General features: G+C 36.3%; 1 protein-coding gene across 1 annotated transcript in view; it reads right to left on the reverse strand.

Annotated features, from left to right (window-relative positions):
• Nucleotides 1-20,104, reverse strand: part of MIB1 (MIB E3 ubiquitin protein ligase 1) — a 128,869-nt gene that overhangs the window by 72,802 nt on the left and 35,963 nt on the right. The window contains exons 6-9 of the mRNA XM_045781962.2: nucleotides 19,141-19,345; nucleotides 9,386-9,569; nucleotides 2,718-2,862; nucleotides 709-842 (exon numbers count right to left, since the gene is read on the reverse strand). Coding sequence (XP_045637918.1) covers nucleotides 709-842; nucleotides 2,718-2,862; nucleotides 9,386-9,569; nucleotides 19,141-19,345 — 668 coding nt within the window. The remainder of the gene's footprint in view (nucleotides 1-708; nucleotides 843-2,717; nucleotides 2,863-9,385; nucleotides 9,570-19,140; nucleotides 19,346-20,104) is intronic.

The raw sequence follows: 20,104 nt of genomic DNA on the forward strand, positions 1-20,104 counted from the left end.
ACAAAGTATTTGTGACGTATCTCACAATTGAGAAACCATGTGCTGTGCTAGCTGCACCTGACATCTCCCTAATAATTAACATGCCACATGAGCTCCTAGGAGTATGAGGTTGTACTACTTCAACTACAGTCTCTGGGCCAGCACTGAACATCATATTGGTACCAGCACGGTACCAATAACAAAGCCAATGAATGACTGACTAGAACCAAAATGGACCACCTAAAATACAGCTTATGTGAATGGTAAAATACAATAAACTATTAAGATTTACAAAATGCATGATCTCTAATTCATCTGCATTATAAACTATAAAATAGTCAACTTTCACAGGAAAAGGTTTAGATTAAATGGTTTGAGAAGAGGGATAGAAAACTGCTTAAAAAATTTACAAAAATATATTTAAAAGACATGGTAAGATGACATTTCCATGAGAAATGGAAAAAGACACTGACCACTAAAAAACCTAAGTGTAAATGTTGTCAATCATAAATGTAAAAGGTCACAGTGTTAAAATAAGAATATGTCAATATCTTTTAGAAAAGTACACTGAAGAATGATGTCCAGTGTCTTCTTTAAAATATCTCACAAAAACAAAGAAGAAGGAATAGATGAAGCACATGTGGAAAAATCTCAATAATTATTGAACTGTAATGTTCATTATACTATTCTATTTTTGTATATGCTTGAAATAATTTTTAAAATGCTCACATCCACATCTGGTCTTTTTAGCAAATCTTCCACTTTAGCAACGTCTCCATTGGCAGCAGCCTTAACTAATTCTTCATTGAGGTCACCAGATTCTTGGGTTTCAAATAATTTCTTCAAGAGTTGGGAGAGTCTTTCTGTAAAGCATCAAATAAAGCTGCTAACATAGGAGGATCTCAAACCTTAACTACTAAACAAGCATTACCCACACATACATACTTTTCCATTTTTATTATTTCTATCATTAATGTTATTTTCATACTATATTATACATATTACCCATGCAAGTTATAATTACTACCGTATAAAGCTGCATTAAATTCCAACTCATAAGTATTCCCAGTTTTCTCCAATTCATGTATTTCAAGTTATAATTTCAGAAAAAGTAGAGAGTTACATACAAATAACCATTCAAGACTTAGAAGTCATACCAAAGATAATCACAAATGAACACACTACAATGGGAGTACCATAACAATACAAACTTCCTTTCAGGTTTTAAGCATACCACATCTCAGAGCTCTATGCTACAGACCTTAGAATAAATCAACAAATCAATGATTATGATTCAAAAGCAATGTAATCTCTATAATATTTGGGGAAATGTTTTAGGGACAAACCGATTTTCTGTTGAGAATGGTCATCTAAGTGTTAACATACTTCAACAGGTGCCATGTGATCGGTACTGACTAAAACAAAAAAAGAACTAGGGATATATTTATATAGACTCTTTCATAAGATTTTTTTTTTAAGCAGCATTAATCAGTAGAGAAACTACCCAGTTCTATTCCTTAATTCTTGGATTTACTTAGTAGAAAGCAAAGCAATCACAAAGTGAGGCAAAGGACCAACACCAAGTCCAACTTATTTGAGTAGGATATTAACTATCTCTCGTTCTTTGAATTTGTAGGTAGTCAGCTTGCTGTGATGCCATCTAACTGCAAGGTAAAAAAACTAAACACCACCTGATTTAAATTTTAAGCACACTAGCAAATTACATCAGAAAAGAAGAGACAGCAGCAGAGGAAGTAGAAAGCAGTATAAAATAAAATTGGAGGTCACCCAATGTTTTCCTTTACTTTCTTAATATTTAGTTATGGTTCTACCTTCTTTTCTGAATGACAATACACAGTTATTTGCAATTTGTTCTAGAATGAATTGAGGCTATGTATATAAAGCTGGAGCACAAGGAAGGAAAGACTTTGGCATGAGTCTACCCAAGCATCCAGCTTATTCACATTTCAAAACGATTTCCTACTTATTTTCTACTTATGCATATTTCAAACTGATTTTCTACTTATTATTATACATTTCTACAAGTATAATAACTCTTATTAAATAGTAAGAGGACACCTGGGTGTGTCAGTCGGTTAAGCATCTCCCTTCGGCTCAGGTTTATGATCCCAGGGTCCTGGGATTGAGTCCTGCATCAGTCTCCTTGCTCAGCAGGAAGCCTGCTTCTCCCTTTGCCTGCCACTCCCCCTGTTTGTGCTCTCTCTCTCTGACAAATAAATAAATAAGATCTTTCAAAAAGACAAAAATAAAAATAAAATAAATAGTAAGAAAAAAATATGGCTGATATATAAAAATATCCAGGAAGAAAGCCATCTGCTAGCAATAATGTTGAAAATAAAAAGAGAATAAAGTAGTTTAAGAAAGTGATGTTTCTTGGCAAAAAACAAGAGTCTGACTAAAGAGTACAATGATGAATTTCAGTTATCTCAGATTTGATGTGGAAAAGCCCTTGATATAATACCCAAGAAAAAGCACCTATTTATGGAAATTTTCCAGGGTATACTTTAGTCAGAAAAAAAACTGTTCATCATATTGGGGGGGGGGGAGAAAAAGCCTTCAGCAAAAGTGTAGACGCTAGTCAACATTTAAGTGAGGTCATATGATCTGGGAGAAAACTAAGAACATATACGACATTAGCTGTACAAGAGAACCAAGGAATTAGCAGAGGTTCTAATGTAAACCATGTTACTTTTAAAGACACAACAATACAAACATACCACCAGATGCATTGCTAATGGCTGATCCTGCAGATGCCACCTTGGAAACTGCTGCTGGATTATATGTCCAAGATGTTCCACAAACTTCCACCTTTAAATCACTGTCTGAATAAATCTGTTGTACTCGGCCAACTTTACCTAAAGTCTTTTAAAAAAAAAAAAAAATTAGTTCATGTTCCCAAGTCTAAAGTACATACCACAAAAAAAAAAAAAAAAAATCATTAGTTCTTACATGTTTAAAGTATTAATTTTCCTTTGTTCCTAATGAAAAAACTGTTAAAAGGACAACATATTCAAGAGGGTTATTTGTTAGTTACAAACTTTAAAGCGTATCTTTAAAATAAACATTTTAATAGGGCAACCATCTCGGGTCCCCTCCCTCTTCAGGAGCTTTATACTATCACTCAAACTTTGTACTATCGTTCAATAAACTTTGCTTTGCTGTCCACCAAAAAAAATAAAAAAATAAAAAACATTTTAATAAACAAAACTACAATACTTAGACGAGAATATAAAATCAAAAATAAATCATAACAGTCTATCATTCATAAGGATTCACAAAATTTTGCTTTTTGATATCCAACCTTTTAACCCATAATCTTACATCTTGAGAATCTATAAATCAAAAAGTCCAAAATTCATCATCAATCTAGCCTAAAAAAATAAAATCTGATTTATAAAATAAATTATGCTTAAACCAAAAATGGAATCAGTACTCATTATAAGACAGAAGGATGTACAAACAACATGGTTATTAAATATAGGGGAAAAGGGGATGCATGGGTGGCTCAGTTGGTTAAGCACCCAACTTGATTTCTACTCAGGTCATGATTTCGGGGTTGTGGGATGGCGGGGGTCCATGCTCAGTGGTCAGTCTGCTTGAGATTCTCTCTCTCCCCCTCTGCCCCTCCTCCCCATCCACTTTCCCTCTGAAATAAATAAATAAGTCTTTAAAAATATATATATATATATATATATAGGAAAAGAAGGGCAACTGGGTTCAGACACAATCAGCAGCAACTCTTACCATGTGGCAGACACTGTTTTAAGAGCTTTATACAAATTAACTCACCTAATACAGAAAACCCTGAAAGTAAAGCGCTATTATTAGCCCCATTTCAAACTCCAGTCCAAAACCCAATCTCTTAAGCACAAATACACAGAATAGCAAATTACAACACTAGAAAATTGGTGAAGAATAGTGATAATATCTGCTACTTCCTAACAGAGTAGACTGCCCTTCAGTGTTTTATCCTTTGCCCTCTCCATTGCATTTGACCCCAACTACTTGAAACTATTCCCTTAATTTCTCGATGACAGTCTAACTTTTCTGCCTGTTCCATCTCTTTTTCCACTCACTGGCTCTTTGTCCTTTTTCAGATCCCTAAATCTATTCATTCTCCCCCAAATTTTATTCCTTTGTTTTTTACTCTTCTTCCTTAAAAGTTTAATCCCACTTTGACAACTATCACCTTATTTCCAAAAACTCCAAAATATACTTCTCTAGCCCTATTTATCCCTCTCCCTGCCCTCTAACACACATCAATTTCAACTTCTAATTAGACATTTTCTCTTGGAATTTTCCATCACCTCAAACTCTATGAGGCTGCATTCTTTGTATTTTCCCCCTTAACTGTTTAATTATGGAAAATCTGAAACATACGAAAGTAGACAACAGTATTTCGAATCTCCATGTACCTATCAACTATTTTTAACAATTTTCAGCTCATGGCCAATCTTGTTTTCCCCTATTCTCCCCTCTTGTATTATTAATCTTGTAAACTTTTTTTAAAAAACAAAACTACAATACTAACAACCCTCCCCAAATTATTAACTCTGTAATATCATAAAATACCAGTGTTCAAATTTCCAACTGCCTCATAAATGATAAAATTTTTCAATCTGCTTAAATCAAGTTCCAAATAAAGTCTACACATACATTTTTCTTTGCCAATTATTTGTTGAAGAAACAGGCTTATTTGTCCTATGAAGTTTCTTACAATCTGAATTTTGCTAATTGGTATAATCTAAATTGTTCATCTGTCTCTGTATTTGATAAGAAACACTCCGAGTTGGCTGCTGGATCCTTTTAACGTGACCTAGAAATCTCTGATAGCTTCCTTACCATCTGCTATGAGGCTCGTCTTGTTCAATTCCTGACAAAGAGCTAGAATTAGCCGTTTCTCCAAAGACTGGTTCTTTATAGAGAGAAACGCTATTTCAAGACTATAATCTGGGCACTAAGTTTGGTTATTGTTACTAGAATGGTTATTGTTTCTAAGTCTTTTCATGGACAGAGCTAGGAAATAGTGGTAAGAGGGTGTTTTGTCTTGAAGATAAAATAAAACGTAAGTAAAAAAAACCCTCTTCCAATGCAAATTCAAGACTACAAGGTTTTTACTCAGCCTCTTTTATGTTACATCCATATCTCCTTTTCCCACTCTGATCATTCTGGTTCTCAAGGTCACTGGGGATAACAGAATTAAAATTATCATATAACTATTCATTTAGTTTTTTGTCATATCACACATACAACAATCTCAGGATAATATTAGCAGCATAATCACAAACAACAAGATCTCTGAAAACTGTTAAAATTACTATGTTTAAAAATCACTTGTACTTTTCTCTCTGTATAGTTATGCCAACTAGATACACATTTAGGTTTGTTTACTTCATTTTATTTTCCACTTTTAGGAATTTAATTTTGCTTTGTAACTGTATAAAATATATATGGTTTCAAATCAAATCTATAAAACAAGACTTATTCAAAGATGTCTCCTTTTTACCCTTGTCCCCTATACCACATTCCTTTTTTAGATACGAAACGTTTTTTTAACTTAATGGTTAATCCCTCCATTGTTTCCTTTTTTTCACATAAACTCTGCATTGTCCTAATAGTTATACCTACAATAATACTAATATATAATTATATATACAAAACCTTATTCCCTCTTTAAAAAAAAGCCAGGGGGCGCCTGGGTGGCTCAGTTGTTAAGCGTCTGCCTTGGGCTCAGGGCGTGATCCCAGCATTCTGGGATCGAGCCCCACATCAGGCTCCTCCGCTGGAGGCCTGCTTCTTCCTCTCCCACTCCCCCTGCTTGTGTTCCCTCTCTCGCTGGCTGTCTCTATCTCTGTCAAATAAATAAATGAATAATCTTTAAAAATAAAATTAAAAAATAAAAAAAAATTTAAAAAGAGCCAGAATGTGTGAGTAGGTCAACTGGTTCCCCAGTATGTACAACACTGAAATGAGTCACTCATGTTCTTACCCTTACCTTCTTTCTACCTCAATATTTGGATAAAATAGTATTTAGTTCCAGTTAATAACCAAAAGGCAATCAAACAGCTTACTTTCCATATGCTCCCTCCATTCCCATCCCATTTTTTGACAGTTGTACTTCATCTCTGATGATGGAGCATATAACCATTATATAGACTCTACCCCTTCCTTTAACTATCATTTAATCTCAGTTCAACAAATAAATACATATTTAATGTCCACCATCAGCCCTTCAGTTGATATCTCTCCAGTCATCTTGGTTCTCTGAGACATCTTCCAATAGATTAATCAGAAAAGGCTAATGGGAACAAGATTCTCTGAATTCTTACATGTTCATCACAGTTTGTAGCCTTTATACTTGAAAGTCAGTTTGGTTATATATAAAACTCTTAGCTTACATTTTTGTTCCTTGAGTACCTTAAATGTTATTTCATTGAGATCATAAAGCATTGAGATCAGATTTTCTTTCCTTTATAAGTAAAACTTGACCTTTTTTCCTAGATACCCAAAGAACTTTTTTTCTTTTCTTGAAGATTCAGTTATTTTACCAGAATATGGCTCCGTGCTTGGTGTTCTCAGTTTTCCCAGGTATGCAATGTGTCCTTTTAATATTTAGCTTTAAGTCTTCTAATTTGGGGACATTTTTTCTGGAATTATAAATTTTAGCGGTTGTTATATTCCATTCCTTTGGTTTTTATTTTTCCTTTTTTGCAAGGACTCCTAATACATATTTATTAGATACTCTATATTTGTCACTTTCCTGAACTACTTTTTAGCTTTTTGATTTTAAATTTTTTTCTTCTTTTTACTTTCTGTTTCTCTTAAGGCATTATCTGTCATATTTATTTGATCTGTGTTGCATCAAGGTTACTCTTCTGAAATTATCTTCCTCTTCTTTTTAATTCTTTCCTAAGTCCTATTACCTCATTTCTAATTATGATCCATTTTCTTCTTTCATCTTTTATCATTTTAATTTGTTGGCTCATTTTGAATCATTAGATTTTAGTTTTCTGTGCATATCTTTCTAGCATACTTTCATTTGTCGATAGAGAAGTTATGCTATTCCTTGTCATTTTTCAATAATAACTGTGTATAGGGATCCAACTGACCCTTCCAACTTTAGTCTTTCCTTTGCACCTACTGTCTCTATCCTAATAAATTTGATTTCTATTCCCAGCACTTTTTCCTTAGTGGAAGGGCTCTGCCCAGGAAGGGAGCTATGGCTGGTTAGTTTTGAGAGTTTACAAACCCAGGCTGCTCTAACTCCTTCAACCTTTAGTGTGGACCTATTACCCTCACCCGAAAATGGAGTCTGCAAGAGCCCTCCCAGGGTTAGCTATTGTTTCCACATTAATCTACTATACTAGCCAATGAATACTTGTTAACTATGCTGGAGTTCCCCTGTTCTCCGGTCCATCCGATGCCCATTAATTCTCTCTGCTGCCAGACAGACAGATGTAGACCTAGCAGCTGTCAGTATTTTCTCACTACTAATTCATATTCTAGGATTCAATGGGCTACTGTCACCTGGTTTTGATATAGATGTTTGTGGCTTTTTTTTTTTTTTTTTTGGTTCTGCTAATCTAGTTGTTGACTATTTTTACCAAAATGACTTGGGAAGATTAAAATTCTACACCACCACCACTGGAACGCCAGAATTCCCCTCTAGACATAATCTACAGGTTTTGCTTATATAGCAGCTTACTATGGCAGATAGAGGACTTAGGCTTTGAAGTAGAACAGATTCGGGTTAAACCCCAGTTCAGAATCTTAGCTCTGATTTCATCATCTTTAAAATAAGGATGCCATATCACCACCTGCTTATAATATTCCTAGGACAAATAAAGTCTGTGTATGTATCTATGTGTGTATACACGTATGTGTGTGCACGCATATGTATATATTCATTATTTGGCACAGTGCTTAGAATAACTGGGCACTCCAAAGACAGAAGCTGTTACATATAAGGTGTGATTGCTAAGGGGAAAAACAAAAACACCTTGACTCTAAAAAATCTTAGTATACACAGCTCCTATAAAAGCATGTCAAAAATTACATTTAAGTAACACCACACTATAGTGAGGCTTAAAGACAATACATTTTTTAAACCAACTTTAATATCGAAAGCAAACAAAACAAAGAGAGATCATATACAACTTAATTTTTTGGAAAAAATAAAGATTCTAAAATACAGCTCCTACAAAACATACAAAACTATCACTTAGTCACTATCTAACTAAAGCAATAAAAAAAGGTCAGCAGCATCTGCAAACTATGAAATGACTTCGAATGAAAGCAGCATAATAGATCTCTTTTTGTTTTGTTCACTAATATATCCCTGAAGCCTAATAGGCACATTGTTTGTACTAAAGTATCTGCTGAAGGAGTAAGGCAGGAAGGAAGGATGGACTGATGGAGGGATGGCTCAACATGAAGGAAGAGAGGGGGTACTGAACAGGATGGGACGAGGCAGCGGGCTAGATGAGACAGGAGATGGGGTTGGACAGGAACAGGAGGTGCTAGCCAGGACAGGCACTAGACAACACAGCAGGGTGGGGGATGAGACATGAAGAGGGATGGGAGGGGAGGTACCTGGTAGAGGAAGGAGGCACTGAATGGGATGGGACCGGGGGGGGACAGGACAGGACAAGTTAGGTGACTGAATGAGACAGAAGCAGGGGTAGCAAAGTGGAGGGCTAAATAGGACACAGCAAGGAAGAAAGAGGAGAGGAAGAAAATGGAATACAGGGCAAGAAAGTATGGGGGGCAGCAGGACAGTATGGGGGGGAAGGCAGGACAGAATGGGTAGTACCAAAGGAAGGGACAGAAGGAAAGAGCGAGGTATAGATGGAGAAAGAGGATGGATGCAAAGAGGGGAGAAAAAACAAACTTTTCTGTTGTTGCTGAACGTTTGGTGAAAAATGAACTGAATGAATAAATTAAAAATTAAACCTTAACACTTTGGCAGCAAAGCGAGTTGTTCTTTCACACTCTACATTTTAGAGAGGCAGGCCCCCAAGTGAGAAAAGCAGCGATGGTCCAGCACTGCTAGTAATTGGATGAGCACATCTCTCTCACTCTGGGGTTAAGGATCCGGAAGGTCTCTATTGCCTTCCACCTACATGACATTCTCTACTAACAACTCTTCTAAAAAATATTAACTGTAGCCATATTTGGACCTTCCTGGGAAACTTAACTGGAATAAATTAGAAAATAAAAGGCATTAAGTATGCCTAGCTGCCAATAAAGAATACAATTCTCAAAGGATTATGCAAATTTAGTTCCCAAAATTAAAGTATTTTTTAAAACTACATGAGCATAATATAATTCCTAGTCTAAAACTATTTTATCATTCCCAGTCTGAAACTATTTTAGATATACTTACTGGGAGCATAGCTTCAGCCCATTCTCCATGTCCTCTCTGTAGAAGTTTGATTCTTTCCAGATCATAACAAACTTGTACAAGATCACCCACTTGAAACTGTGAGGTACCCCCTTCTGCACCCTGAGCAGCATCCCCACTTCGGACAATGTTTGCTTTAGTGAGAACAGCAGGATTGAAGGTCCACCTAAAAATCAAGCCAAAACTCAAAATGGGTAAGTTTACTTAATTTTAATACAACATTCTTAAATACTGAAGGGAAAAAAATCTTGTAATACATCAACAGAGTAAAGCAATCCTTTGCAATGACATTCTGAATGATATGTATTTCTTTTTATAATTGTATTATAGGAATTTAAGAAAAGACTTATCTGTAATCATCACCCTAATACGATATACTTCTGTCTAGTTTTCTCTTGCATGTTTTAAAAATTGTTATAAAATACACATTCATTGTTAAATATTAAAACATTTCGGAAACATATAAAATGAACTTTCTATTTCACAAACACACCTAGATCACTATTTCCTATCCCATTACTAAACACTGATAGTGTTTCCTATCCCCACTAACCACTGTTAATACTCATTGTAGTGTCAACTGTACTTCAATTAAAAACAAAATCTAATGAAATTAGGACAAAAATGCCCCATTGTGCATCCTTGAGATCTTCTGTTAGTGTACTAAAATTTATAATGTAGACAGAAAGTCATTTCCTTTTTCATAAATAGGAGATTTTACATATTTTTTTTTTTTTTTAGATTTTATTTATTTATTCGACAGAGATAGAGACAGCCAGCGAGAGACGGAACACAAGCAGGGGGAGTGGGAGAGGAAGAAGCAGGCTCATAGCGGAGGAGCCTGATGTGGGGCTCGATCCCATAACGCTGGGATCACGCCCTGAGCCGAAGGCAGACGCTTAACCGCTGTGCCACTCAGGCGCCCCTACATAGATCTCTTTTTCGGTGTGACAGATACAGAGCTACTTATTTCATTTTAATGGCTACAGTAGTCCACTGCAAGGTTATACGCTAATGCATCTAAGCCATTCTCCTACTGTCATTTAAAGTATTTTTAAATTTCACTATGACAAACAATACTATAAAGAACATCTCTGCATGAACATCTTAGTGCACATGGGGTTAGTATCTCATTAATGATTCTTAAAAAACTACCCAATCACAGTATGTATTTGTTGGCAATTCTGATAGAGCCAAATTGCCCTAGACAGTGCACCATTTCTCCGCACCATTAATAATCTCATGGATAAAATAGTATCTAGTTTTAAGGTGTCACACATGGCTATTCACATGATTATAATCACTGCCTCAAAACAAACCTGGAATCTGATTTCTTCTTTGCTACACATAAGCATTTTTCTATGTTGCTATCATCTTCATAACCACCATTTTATTGACTAATTAATATTCTATCAAATAGATGTACCACAATATACAACACAATATTTCCCCCAGTCGCATGTTACTCCACAGAAAAAAGGTTTTACAGTATGACATACTATCCCCACCTCCCCTTAATTCAAATGGTCATCAGGATATGAAAGACTCTGAGAGGTCATAACATATAAAAACTTATTGCTAAGTTCTTGCAACCATGTAAGTAAACTTTTCTTTCTAAAGCAACCACAAAGAGAAAGAAGTGCCTCTGACCAGTTAAGAATAAAAATCAGATATGCAAACATTTCCTTCTAGCCTTCCAATCACAGTGCTTTTTACCTTGCTCCCAATACTCCAAAATTGATGAGACCTATGACAGCGCCGGAACACAGCAGCACTCCCTTAAGTTGTTCCCTCTGCTTCCAGTACTACCCTCCCTGATGAAAACTCAGTCCATCTTTTAAACTCAATCCACAGGTAATTTTCTCTCTGAAGTTTCTTCTGATTTGCCTCATTGAAATTACCACTCTTCTTTTGCACCTTCAGAATACCCTGAATACTCATCTATCATAATTACTTACACCATCTTAATGCAGTTATATCTGGTTTTGTCTATCCAAACTAAATGGGAAACCCCTTCAAAGCAGAGGACCATATCTTAATTGTCTTTATAATCCTAGCACTACTCACAGGGCCAATACAGGATAAGTACTCATTACATTTTTGTTGAAAAAAGAGCAACAAAAAAGATTATTTTCTAGAATTCAAATGTCATGTTACTGTTGACACTATTGCCCGAGAAAGAATTTTGACCAAGAAAGAATTTGGCAAGTAATAATCCCAATTTATCTTAACATTTGCACAACAAACAAGGTAACACAAAATGTTAGTAAAAAGTAACACTAAATGTTTACATGATAATCTGAACTTAAATTATGTGAATTTAAGATTGTTTCCTTCTCTTTTTAACAGCTTTGAGATATAATTCATATACCATACAATTCACTCATTTAGTGTTGGAGTCAGTGGTTTTAGTATATTCGCAGCCTTATACATCCAAGCACTATTTAATTTCATTCACCACAAAAAAATGCTCTAAAACGATGCTGCAGCATATGTCAGTATGCCATTCCTTTTTATGACTGAATAATATTCCATTATATGGACACATCGTATTTTGTTTATCCATTCATCAGTTGATTGACATGTGGGTTGTTTCCACATTTTGGCTGTTACGAATAATGGTTCTACAAACATTCACGTAGAGGTTTTTGTGTGGACACATGTTTTCAATTCTCTTGAGTATAAACCTACGAGTGGACCAGCTGGTCATATGCTAACTCTATATTTAACATTTTGAGGACCTATCAAACTGTTTTCCAAAGCATCAAGACTGCTTCACATTCCTACAATCAATGTATGAGGGTTTGGTTCTAATTTCTCCACACCCTCACCAACACTTTAATTATATACTTTTTTATTTTAGCCATTCTAGTATGTGAAGTGGTATCTCACTGTGATTTTAAATTACATTTCTCTAGTAGCTAATAACATGGAGCATCTTTTCATGGTGTTAACTCCTAACTCATACTGTCTGACTATATTTGGAAATAGGGCCTATAAGGAAATATTAAGATTAAATGAGGTCATAAAGGTGGAGCACTAATCCACCAGGACTGATGTCTTCATAAGAAGAGGAACAGATGTGGGAGAGATCTCTCTTTCTCTCAGCATGCACAGAGAAAAGTCCATGCAAGGACAGAGTGAGAAGGCAACCAACTACAAGGCAGGAAGTAGTCTCACTAGAAACCAACCCTGATGGAACTTTGAACTTGGACTACTAGCCTCCAGAGCAGTAAGAAAATTAATTTCTGTTGTTTAAGCCACTCACTCTGTAGTATTTTGCTATAGCAGCCTTAGCAAACTAACACAATGCACTTATTGGTCATCCCTATATTTTCTTTAGAAAAATGTCTGTTCAAATATTTTGTCAATTTTTTAAATGAGTTAGTTGTCTTTTACTGTTGAATTATAAGAGTTCTTTATATATTCTAGTTACAAGCCCCAAATCAGACATATGATTTGCAAATATTTTCTCCTACTCCATCGTTGTCTTTTCACTTTCTTGTTAGTTTCCTTCAAAACACAAAATTTTTAAATTTGATGATGTCCAATTTATTCATTTTCTTTGGTTCTTCTGTTTTGGGGGTCATATGTAAGAAACCACTGTCTAATCCAAGGTCACATAGATTTATACTTTTGTTCTAAGAGTTTTATAGTTTTAGCTCTTACATTTAAGTCTGTGATCCATTTTTAACTTCGTATTTCTGTATGGAGTGTATCTGGGGTCCAATTTTATTCTTTGCATGTTGATAACTAGCTGACTCAGCACCATTTTCTTTTCATTGCAGCTTTATTTATTTGAGGTATAACATATAACATTAGACTAGTTTAAGGTGTACAACATAATGATTAAATGTTCGTGTGAGTATACCTCATTTTATTGTGCTGCATAGATACAGTGTTTTTACAAATTGAACGTTTGTGGCAACCTTGTGGTGAGCAAGGCTATTGATGCCATTTTTCCAACAGCACCTGCTCACTTCCTATCTCTCTATCACATTTAGGTAATTCCCACAGTTTTCAAACATTATATTTGTTATGATGATCTGTGATCAGTGATCTTTGTATTTGTTTCTTTGTTTTTTATTGTGATCAGTGATCTTTGATGTTGTTATTGCAACTGACTTGGGGAGCCATACCCATATAAGACAGAGAACTTAATCTACAAACGTGTGTGTTTGGACTGCTGCAAAGACCGGAAGTTTACCATCTTTACCATCTCTTTCACTCTCCTCCAGGCTCCCTATTCCCTGAGACACAACAATATTGAAATTAGGCTAATTAACTACCCTACAATGGCCTCTAAGTCTTCAAGTGAAAGGAAGAGTCACACATCTCTCACTTTAAATCAAAAGCTAGAAACGGTTCACCTTAGTGAGGAAGGCATGTCAAAAGCCTAGAGAGGCTGAAAACTAGGCCCCTTTTACCAGTTAGCCAAATTGTGAATGCAAAGGAAAAGGTCTTGATAGGAAATTAAAAGTTACTCCAATGAAAACATGAATGATAAGAAAATGAAACAATCTTATTCCTGAGCTGGAGAAAGTTTAAGTGATCTGGATGGAAAATAAACCAGCCACAGCATTCCCTTGCGTTGAAGCCTAATCCTGAGCAAAGCCCTGACTCTCTTCAATTCTGTGAAGGCTGAGAGAGGTGAGGAACTTACAGAAAAAAGGTTTGGAGCTAGCAGACGTTAGTTCATGAGGTTTATGTGAAGAAGCCGTCTCCATGACATCAAAATGCAAGGTGAAGCTGCAGGTACCGTTGTAAAAGCTGCAGCAGGTGATCCGGAAGATCTTGGTGAGATCATTAATGAAGGCGGCTACACCAAACAATATTTCAATACGGACAAACAGCCTTCCATTGGAAGAAGATGCTATTCAGACTTTTCACAGCTAGAGAGAAGCACTCAATGCCCGGCTTCAAAGCTTTTAACGACAGGCTGACTGTCTTGTTAGGGGCTACTGCAGCTGGTGACTTTAAGTTGAAGCCAATGTCATTGACCATTCTGAAAATTCTAGGGGTCTGAAGAATTTTGCTGAATCTACTAAGCCCATGCTCTATAAAGGGAACAACGAAGCCTGGATGACCTCACATCTGTTTCCAACATGGCTGACTAAATATTTTAAGCCCACTGATGAAACCTACTGCTCAGAAAAAAAAAAATTCCTTTAGAAATATTACTGCATTGGCAATGCATACGGTCACCCAAGAGCTCTGATAGATATGTACAATGAGACGACCATTATTTTCATGCCTACTAATACAACACCCATTCTGCAGCCCATGGATCAAGGAGTAATTTTGACTTTCAAATACTATAATTTAAAAATGCATTTTTGGGAGCATCTGGGTGGCTCAATTGGTTAAGTGTCCGACTTTTGACTTTGGCTCAGGTCATGATCTCAGGGTCGAAGAGGTCATGAGATCGAGCCCCAAGTCAGGCGCACCGCCGGCAGGGCGTCTATTTGGATTCCCTCTCTCCCTCTGTCCCTTTGTCCCCTCCGCCCCACGCTCCCTCCCTCTCTAAAAAAAATAAATATTTAAAAATAAATAAAATTAAAATTAAAATACATTTTTGTAAGGCTTTATCTACCATAGATAGTGATTCTTCCAATGGAATTCAGCTAAGTAATTTGAAAACCTTTGGGAAAGGATTTGTCATTCTAGATGGCATTAAGAACATTCATGATTCACGGGAAGAGGTCAAAGTATCAATAGTAACAGGAGTTTGGAGTAAGTTGATTCAAACTCTAATGGATGACCTTCAGAGGTTCCAGACGTCAGTGGAGGAAGTCACTGCAAATGTGGTAGAAACAGCAAGAAAACTAGAATTAGAAGTGGAGCCTGAAGATGGGACTGATTTGCTGCAAGTTCATGATAAAACTTGAACAGATGAGGAGCTGTTTCTTACAGATGAGCAAAGAAAGTGGCTTCTTGAGAAGGAATCTACTCCTGGTGAAGATGCTGTGGAGATTGTTGAAATGACAACAAAAGATTCAGAAATTACATAAATTTGGTTGATAGAGCAGAGGCAGGTTTTGAGAAGACAACTCCGACTGTGAAAGAAGTTCTATTGTGGGCAAAATGCTATCAAGTAGCATTGCATGCCACAGAGAAACTGTTCATGAAAGGAAAGCCAATCAATGCAGCAAAGATCACTGCTGTCTTAAGAAACTGCCATAGGGACGTCTGGGTGGCTCAGTCAGTTAAGCATCTGCCTTCAGCTTGGGTCATGATGGGTCCTGGGATCGAGCCCCACATTGGGCTCCTTTCTCGGTGGGGAGACTGCTTCTCCCTCTGCCTGCCACTCTCCCTGCTTGTGCGTGAGCACGCGCACTCTCTCTGACAAATAAATAATGTTTAAAAAAAAAAAAAAAGAGGAAAGAAAAAAGAAATTGCCACAGCCACCCCAAGATTCAGCAACCACCACTCTGATCAGGCAGCAGCCATCAACATTGATGTGGGCACCAAAAGACTACAACTTGCAGAAAGCTCTGATTATAGTTAGCATGTTTTAGCAATAAAGTATTTAAAGTATAATTGCACATTTAATAGACTACAGTATTGTGTAAACATAACTTCTATGCACACTGCGAAACCAAAACTTCATTTGACTCACCTTATTACAGTGGTCTGGAACCGAACCTACAACATCTAGTATCTGCAAGGTATGCCTGTGTGCACTGTCAGCATCATTTATTGAAAAGACTGTTCTTTCCCCATTGAACTGTGTTGGACCCTTGTCAAAAATTAAATGACTTTAAATGCAAAGGCTTATTCTCAAACTCTCAACCCTGTCCCAAAAATCTACATGTCCATCTTATGTTAGTAATATACTGTCTTTTTTTTAATAATAATATTTTTTTATTATGTTAGTCACCATACAGTATATCCCTGGTTTTTGATGTAAAGTTCGATGATTCATTAGTTGCGTATAACACCCAGTGCAATATACTGTCTTGATTACTGTAGCTTTATTGTAAATTTTGAGATTACGAGTCCTCCAATTTTGTTTTTCTTTTCAAAATTGTTTTGGCTATTCTGGGTCACTTGAATTTCCACATGAACTAAGAATTAGGTTGCCAATTTCTGTAAAAAAGGCACTAGGGTTTTGATATGGATTGCGTTAAATTTGATTTAGTTTGGGGGAAACTGCCATGTTATATGCTAAATTACGTCCTCCAAAAAGAAATGTTGAAATCCTAATCCCCAATACCTCTGAATGGGACCATATCTAGAAATAGGGTCTTTGCAGATGTAATCAAGTTAAAAGGAAGTCATGCTGGATTAGGATGGGCCCTAAATCCAATGAGTGGTGTCCTTATAAGAAGGTCATACGAAATCAGCTTTGGTCATTTTCTATGTAAAAGATTTTAGAATTCCCATGAGCTCAATTAACTTCCTTCTATGTCTTCTCAGGGTTGTTTCCTCATAGATGGTTAAGCTACAAATATTGACTTGACCAAAATAAAATAGTGGAGTTGGGGGAGTGTTTTTGTGGCTCTCAGTCTCAAATGATTTTCTACAACTAGCTGAGCTTGACCAATTAGAGACTGATTTGAATGCATTTGAAAATAAAATCTGTACCCAGAAAAAAAAAGGGGGGGGAGTCACATGAAGACACAGGGACACAAAGAGTCACAGAGGAGAAGGTCATGTGAAGACAGAGGCAGAGAAATGAGTGATGCATCTGCAAGCCAAGGAACACCAAGGATCACCAACAACCACCCGAAGTTAGGAGTCCCAGGATTGAGCCCCACATCGGGCTCCCTGCTCAGCAGGGAGTCTGCTTCTCCCTCTGCCCCTCACCCAACTCATGCTCTCTCTCTCTCTCTTTCTCGCTCTCTCAAATAAATAAAATCTTAAAAAAAAAAATAATTCAATGTGGGGCTCGAACTCACAATCCAGAGATCAAGAGTCACGTGTTCTACCAATGAGACTGGGTGACTTTTCTACATTGATCTTGTATCCTGCAACTTTGTTGAACTCAACTTATTAGTTTTTTTTTTTTAAAGATTTTATTTATTTATTTGACAGAGATAGAGACAGCCAACGAGAGAGGGAACACAAGCAGGGGGAGTGGGAGAGGAAGAAGCAGGCTCCTAGCGGAGGAGCCTGATGTGGGGCTCGATCCCATAACGCCCTGAGCCGAAGGCAGATGCTTAACTGCTGTGCCACCCAGGCGCCCCTCAACTTATTAGTTCTAATAGTTTTTTGTGAATTCCTTAGGTTTTTCTATAGACAAGATCATGTCACCTGTGAACAAAGATGGTTTAACTCTTTTCTCTTACTTCCTCCTTTCATTTCTTTTTCTTGCCTAACTGTCCTGGCTAGACCCTCTAGAACAACGTTGAATAAAAGCGGGAAGGGCAAACGTTTTTATTTTGTTCCTGTTCTTAAGGGAAAAGCAGTCAGTCTCTCACCAATTGGGTATGATGTTAGCTGTGAGTTTTCATAGATGCCCTTTACCAGGCTGAAGAAGTTCCCTTCTGTTACTACTTTATTTAGTGCTTTTATCATGAAAGGGAGTTGGATTTTGTCAATTTTTTTTTTTTTAAATAGCACTGGTTTTTTTTTTTTTTTTTTAAAGATTTTATTTATTTATTTGACAGAGAGAGAGACAGCCAGCGAGAGAGGGAACACAAGCAGGGGGAGTGGGAGAGGAAGAAGCAGGCTTCCAGCAGAGGAGCCTGATGTGGGGCTCGATCCCGGAACGCCGAGATCACGCCCTGAGCCGAAGGCAGACGCTTAACCGCTGTGCCACCCAGGCGCCCCCTTGTCAAATTTTTTTTTCATCTCTTGGTATGATCACATGTATCTTTAAGATTTGAACACAATTAGAGCTAATTCTACACTCTGGTAAGCAACTTAATGTTAATTGTTCTCATTCTATATATAATTCCTCCCCTAAAGAACCTCAACGAGTTAGTTTCTTTATGTATATGTCAGTAATAAAGCTTTGACACTTATTCAATTTAACTACTGCTTTTTCTTTAAAATTCAACCATATAAGTAAATTGATGATTCATTATATTTTAGCCCTTACGAGCCAATAAATAAAAGGTTTCAAGAAACTTGCAACCTAGAGGTAAAATAAATAACCATTTTCATATATAATAGGAGACCTAAACAGAGGAATAGCATATGCATATACCAGGGAGAGCGGAATATGAAAGAAGGTTCCCAAAACACATAAGCTCAGTATTTACAGGATGCAAAGGAATTAATCCAGACAAAGAGGGAGAAAAAAGTATTCCACATAGAGGAAACTGTATGTGTAAATGTACAGAGTGAGGAAATACGTGCAATTCTATGCTACTGATAAGAAAAAGCTGTGTTACCAAGAGATGACTCTCTAGAGATACGGGCCAGAGTTCTAATTCTCTTCTTCTCATTCAGGGTAAACTGATACAGGTCCATTGTGAACAAAGAACTTTTTAGCTATATTTAACCTAATACTGACACAATGTATTCTGCTCCAGCAGAATTAAAATAAAAAAAATTACACAGACCATTGTATCATAAATATATTCATATAAATTCACATACATACCACACACACACTTCTTATCATTTGTTCCCCTCCACTTTACCAACATATTCTGGATTTTTATTTACTATCTAACAACTAGCTTTCAGGAGTCTTTGATTATAGCACATTATTTGCTTTCTCTAAGGCTCTTTCCTCTATATACTAACTTTATTTCCCATTAAAAAAACTAAAAAATATTACCAACCTATTTCCACTTGGATACTGTACTACAATGTCATGGTCTTCATCAATGCCACAAACAGTTCCAGTCGTAGTTAAAGTCTCAAACATGCCATCAGTCCATCCTCCATGACCATGCTGCAAAGACTGTACAATTTCTAGGTCAAGATCTATATTTACCAGGTCACCAATCTGCAATCCACCAGGATTCCTGTTGCCATTTTGCTCACCTACAATTACAGAGGGGGTTGACAAAGGAAAAGGAAAACCACAGCAATATCATGCAACTGCATTATTTTTAAATAAAAACAAGCTCTAGATATTTTAATCTTAATCTAATCTTGAAATGTTTTGAGAATATACTGTAAGTAACAGATTCTGGAGCTAGAGAGCATCAAAAATAAGAAAGAAAACAATCAGACTCACAAATTGAAATAATGTGATGATTTATAAAACTGAACAAGAGCAGAATCTAATAGACTATGCAACCCTATATCAAAGTACAAAGTTCTGGGTTTTGAAAATATTCACTTTTCTGCCTGGATGACTTGTTGACTATCCCTGTAATACCTACACTACAATTACACAGTTATTGAGGTTCAATAACTAACTACGGCCACAAAAACTAGCTAGAGAATATGAAAAAGAACCTTTAAATTATTTTCTTCCACTATTTTTTACCAAATGGCCCTTGTGATTTTTTTTTCCTAAGGAACATTTTCAAATATTTAAAAGCCCATTCCCTAGATTATTTTCTAAGCTAGTTCTGGGACAAAGGATTCATGATCATAAAACATCATGATGAGGGATCCAAAATATGTGTGTTGATTGTACACTTTTTCTGTAAAGGCAAGACACAAAACAAGGAAGTTTCTGAAAGCAAGAAAAGGAATGATCTTGTCAAAAATATAAGTACTTCTTCTACATTCTCCTTTTAAAAAAAAAATGAGGGCATGCTGCAAGAAAACAGCACTTTTTGGCCAAAAGGG

Source organism: Ursus americanus, chromosome 19 (assembly GCF_024610735.1).
Source record: "Ursus americanus isolate L20-20 chromosome 19, mUrsAme1.1.p, whole genome shotgun sequence".
NCBI lineage: Eukaryota > Metazoa > Chordata > Mammalia > Carnivora > Ursidae > Ursus > Ursus americanus.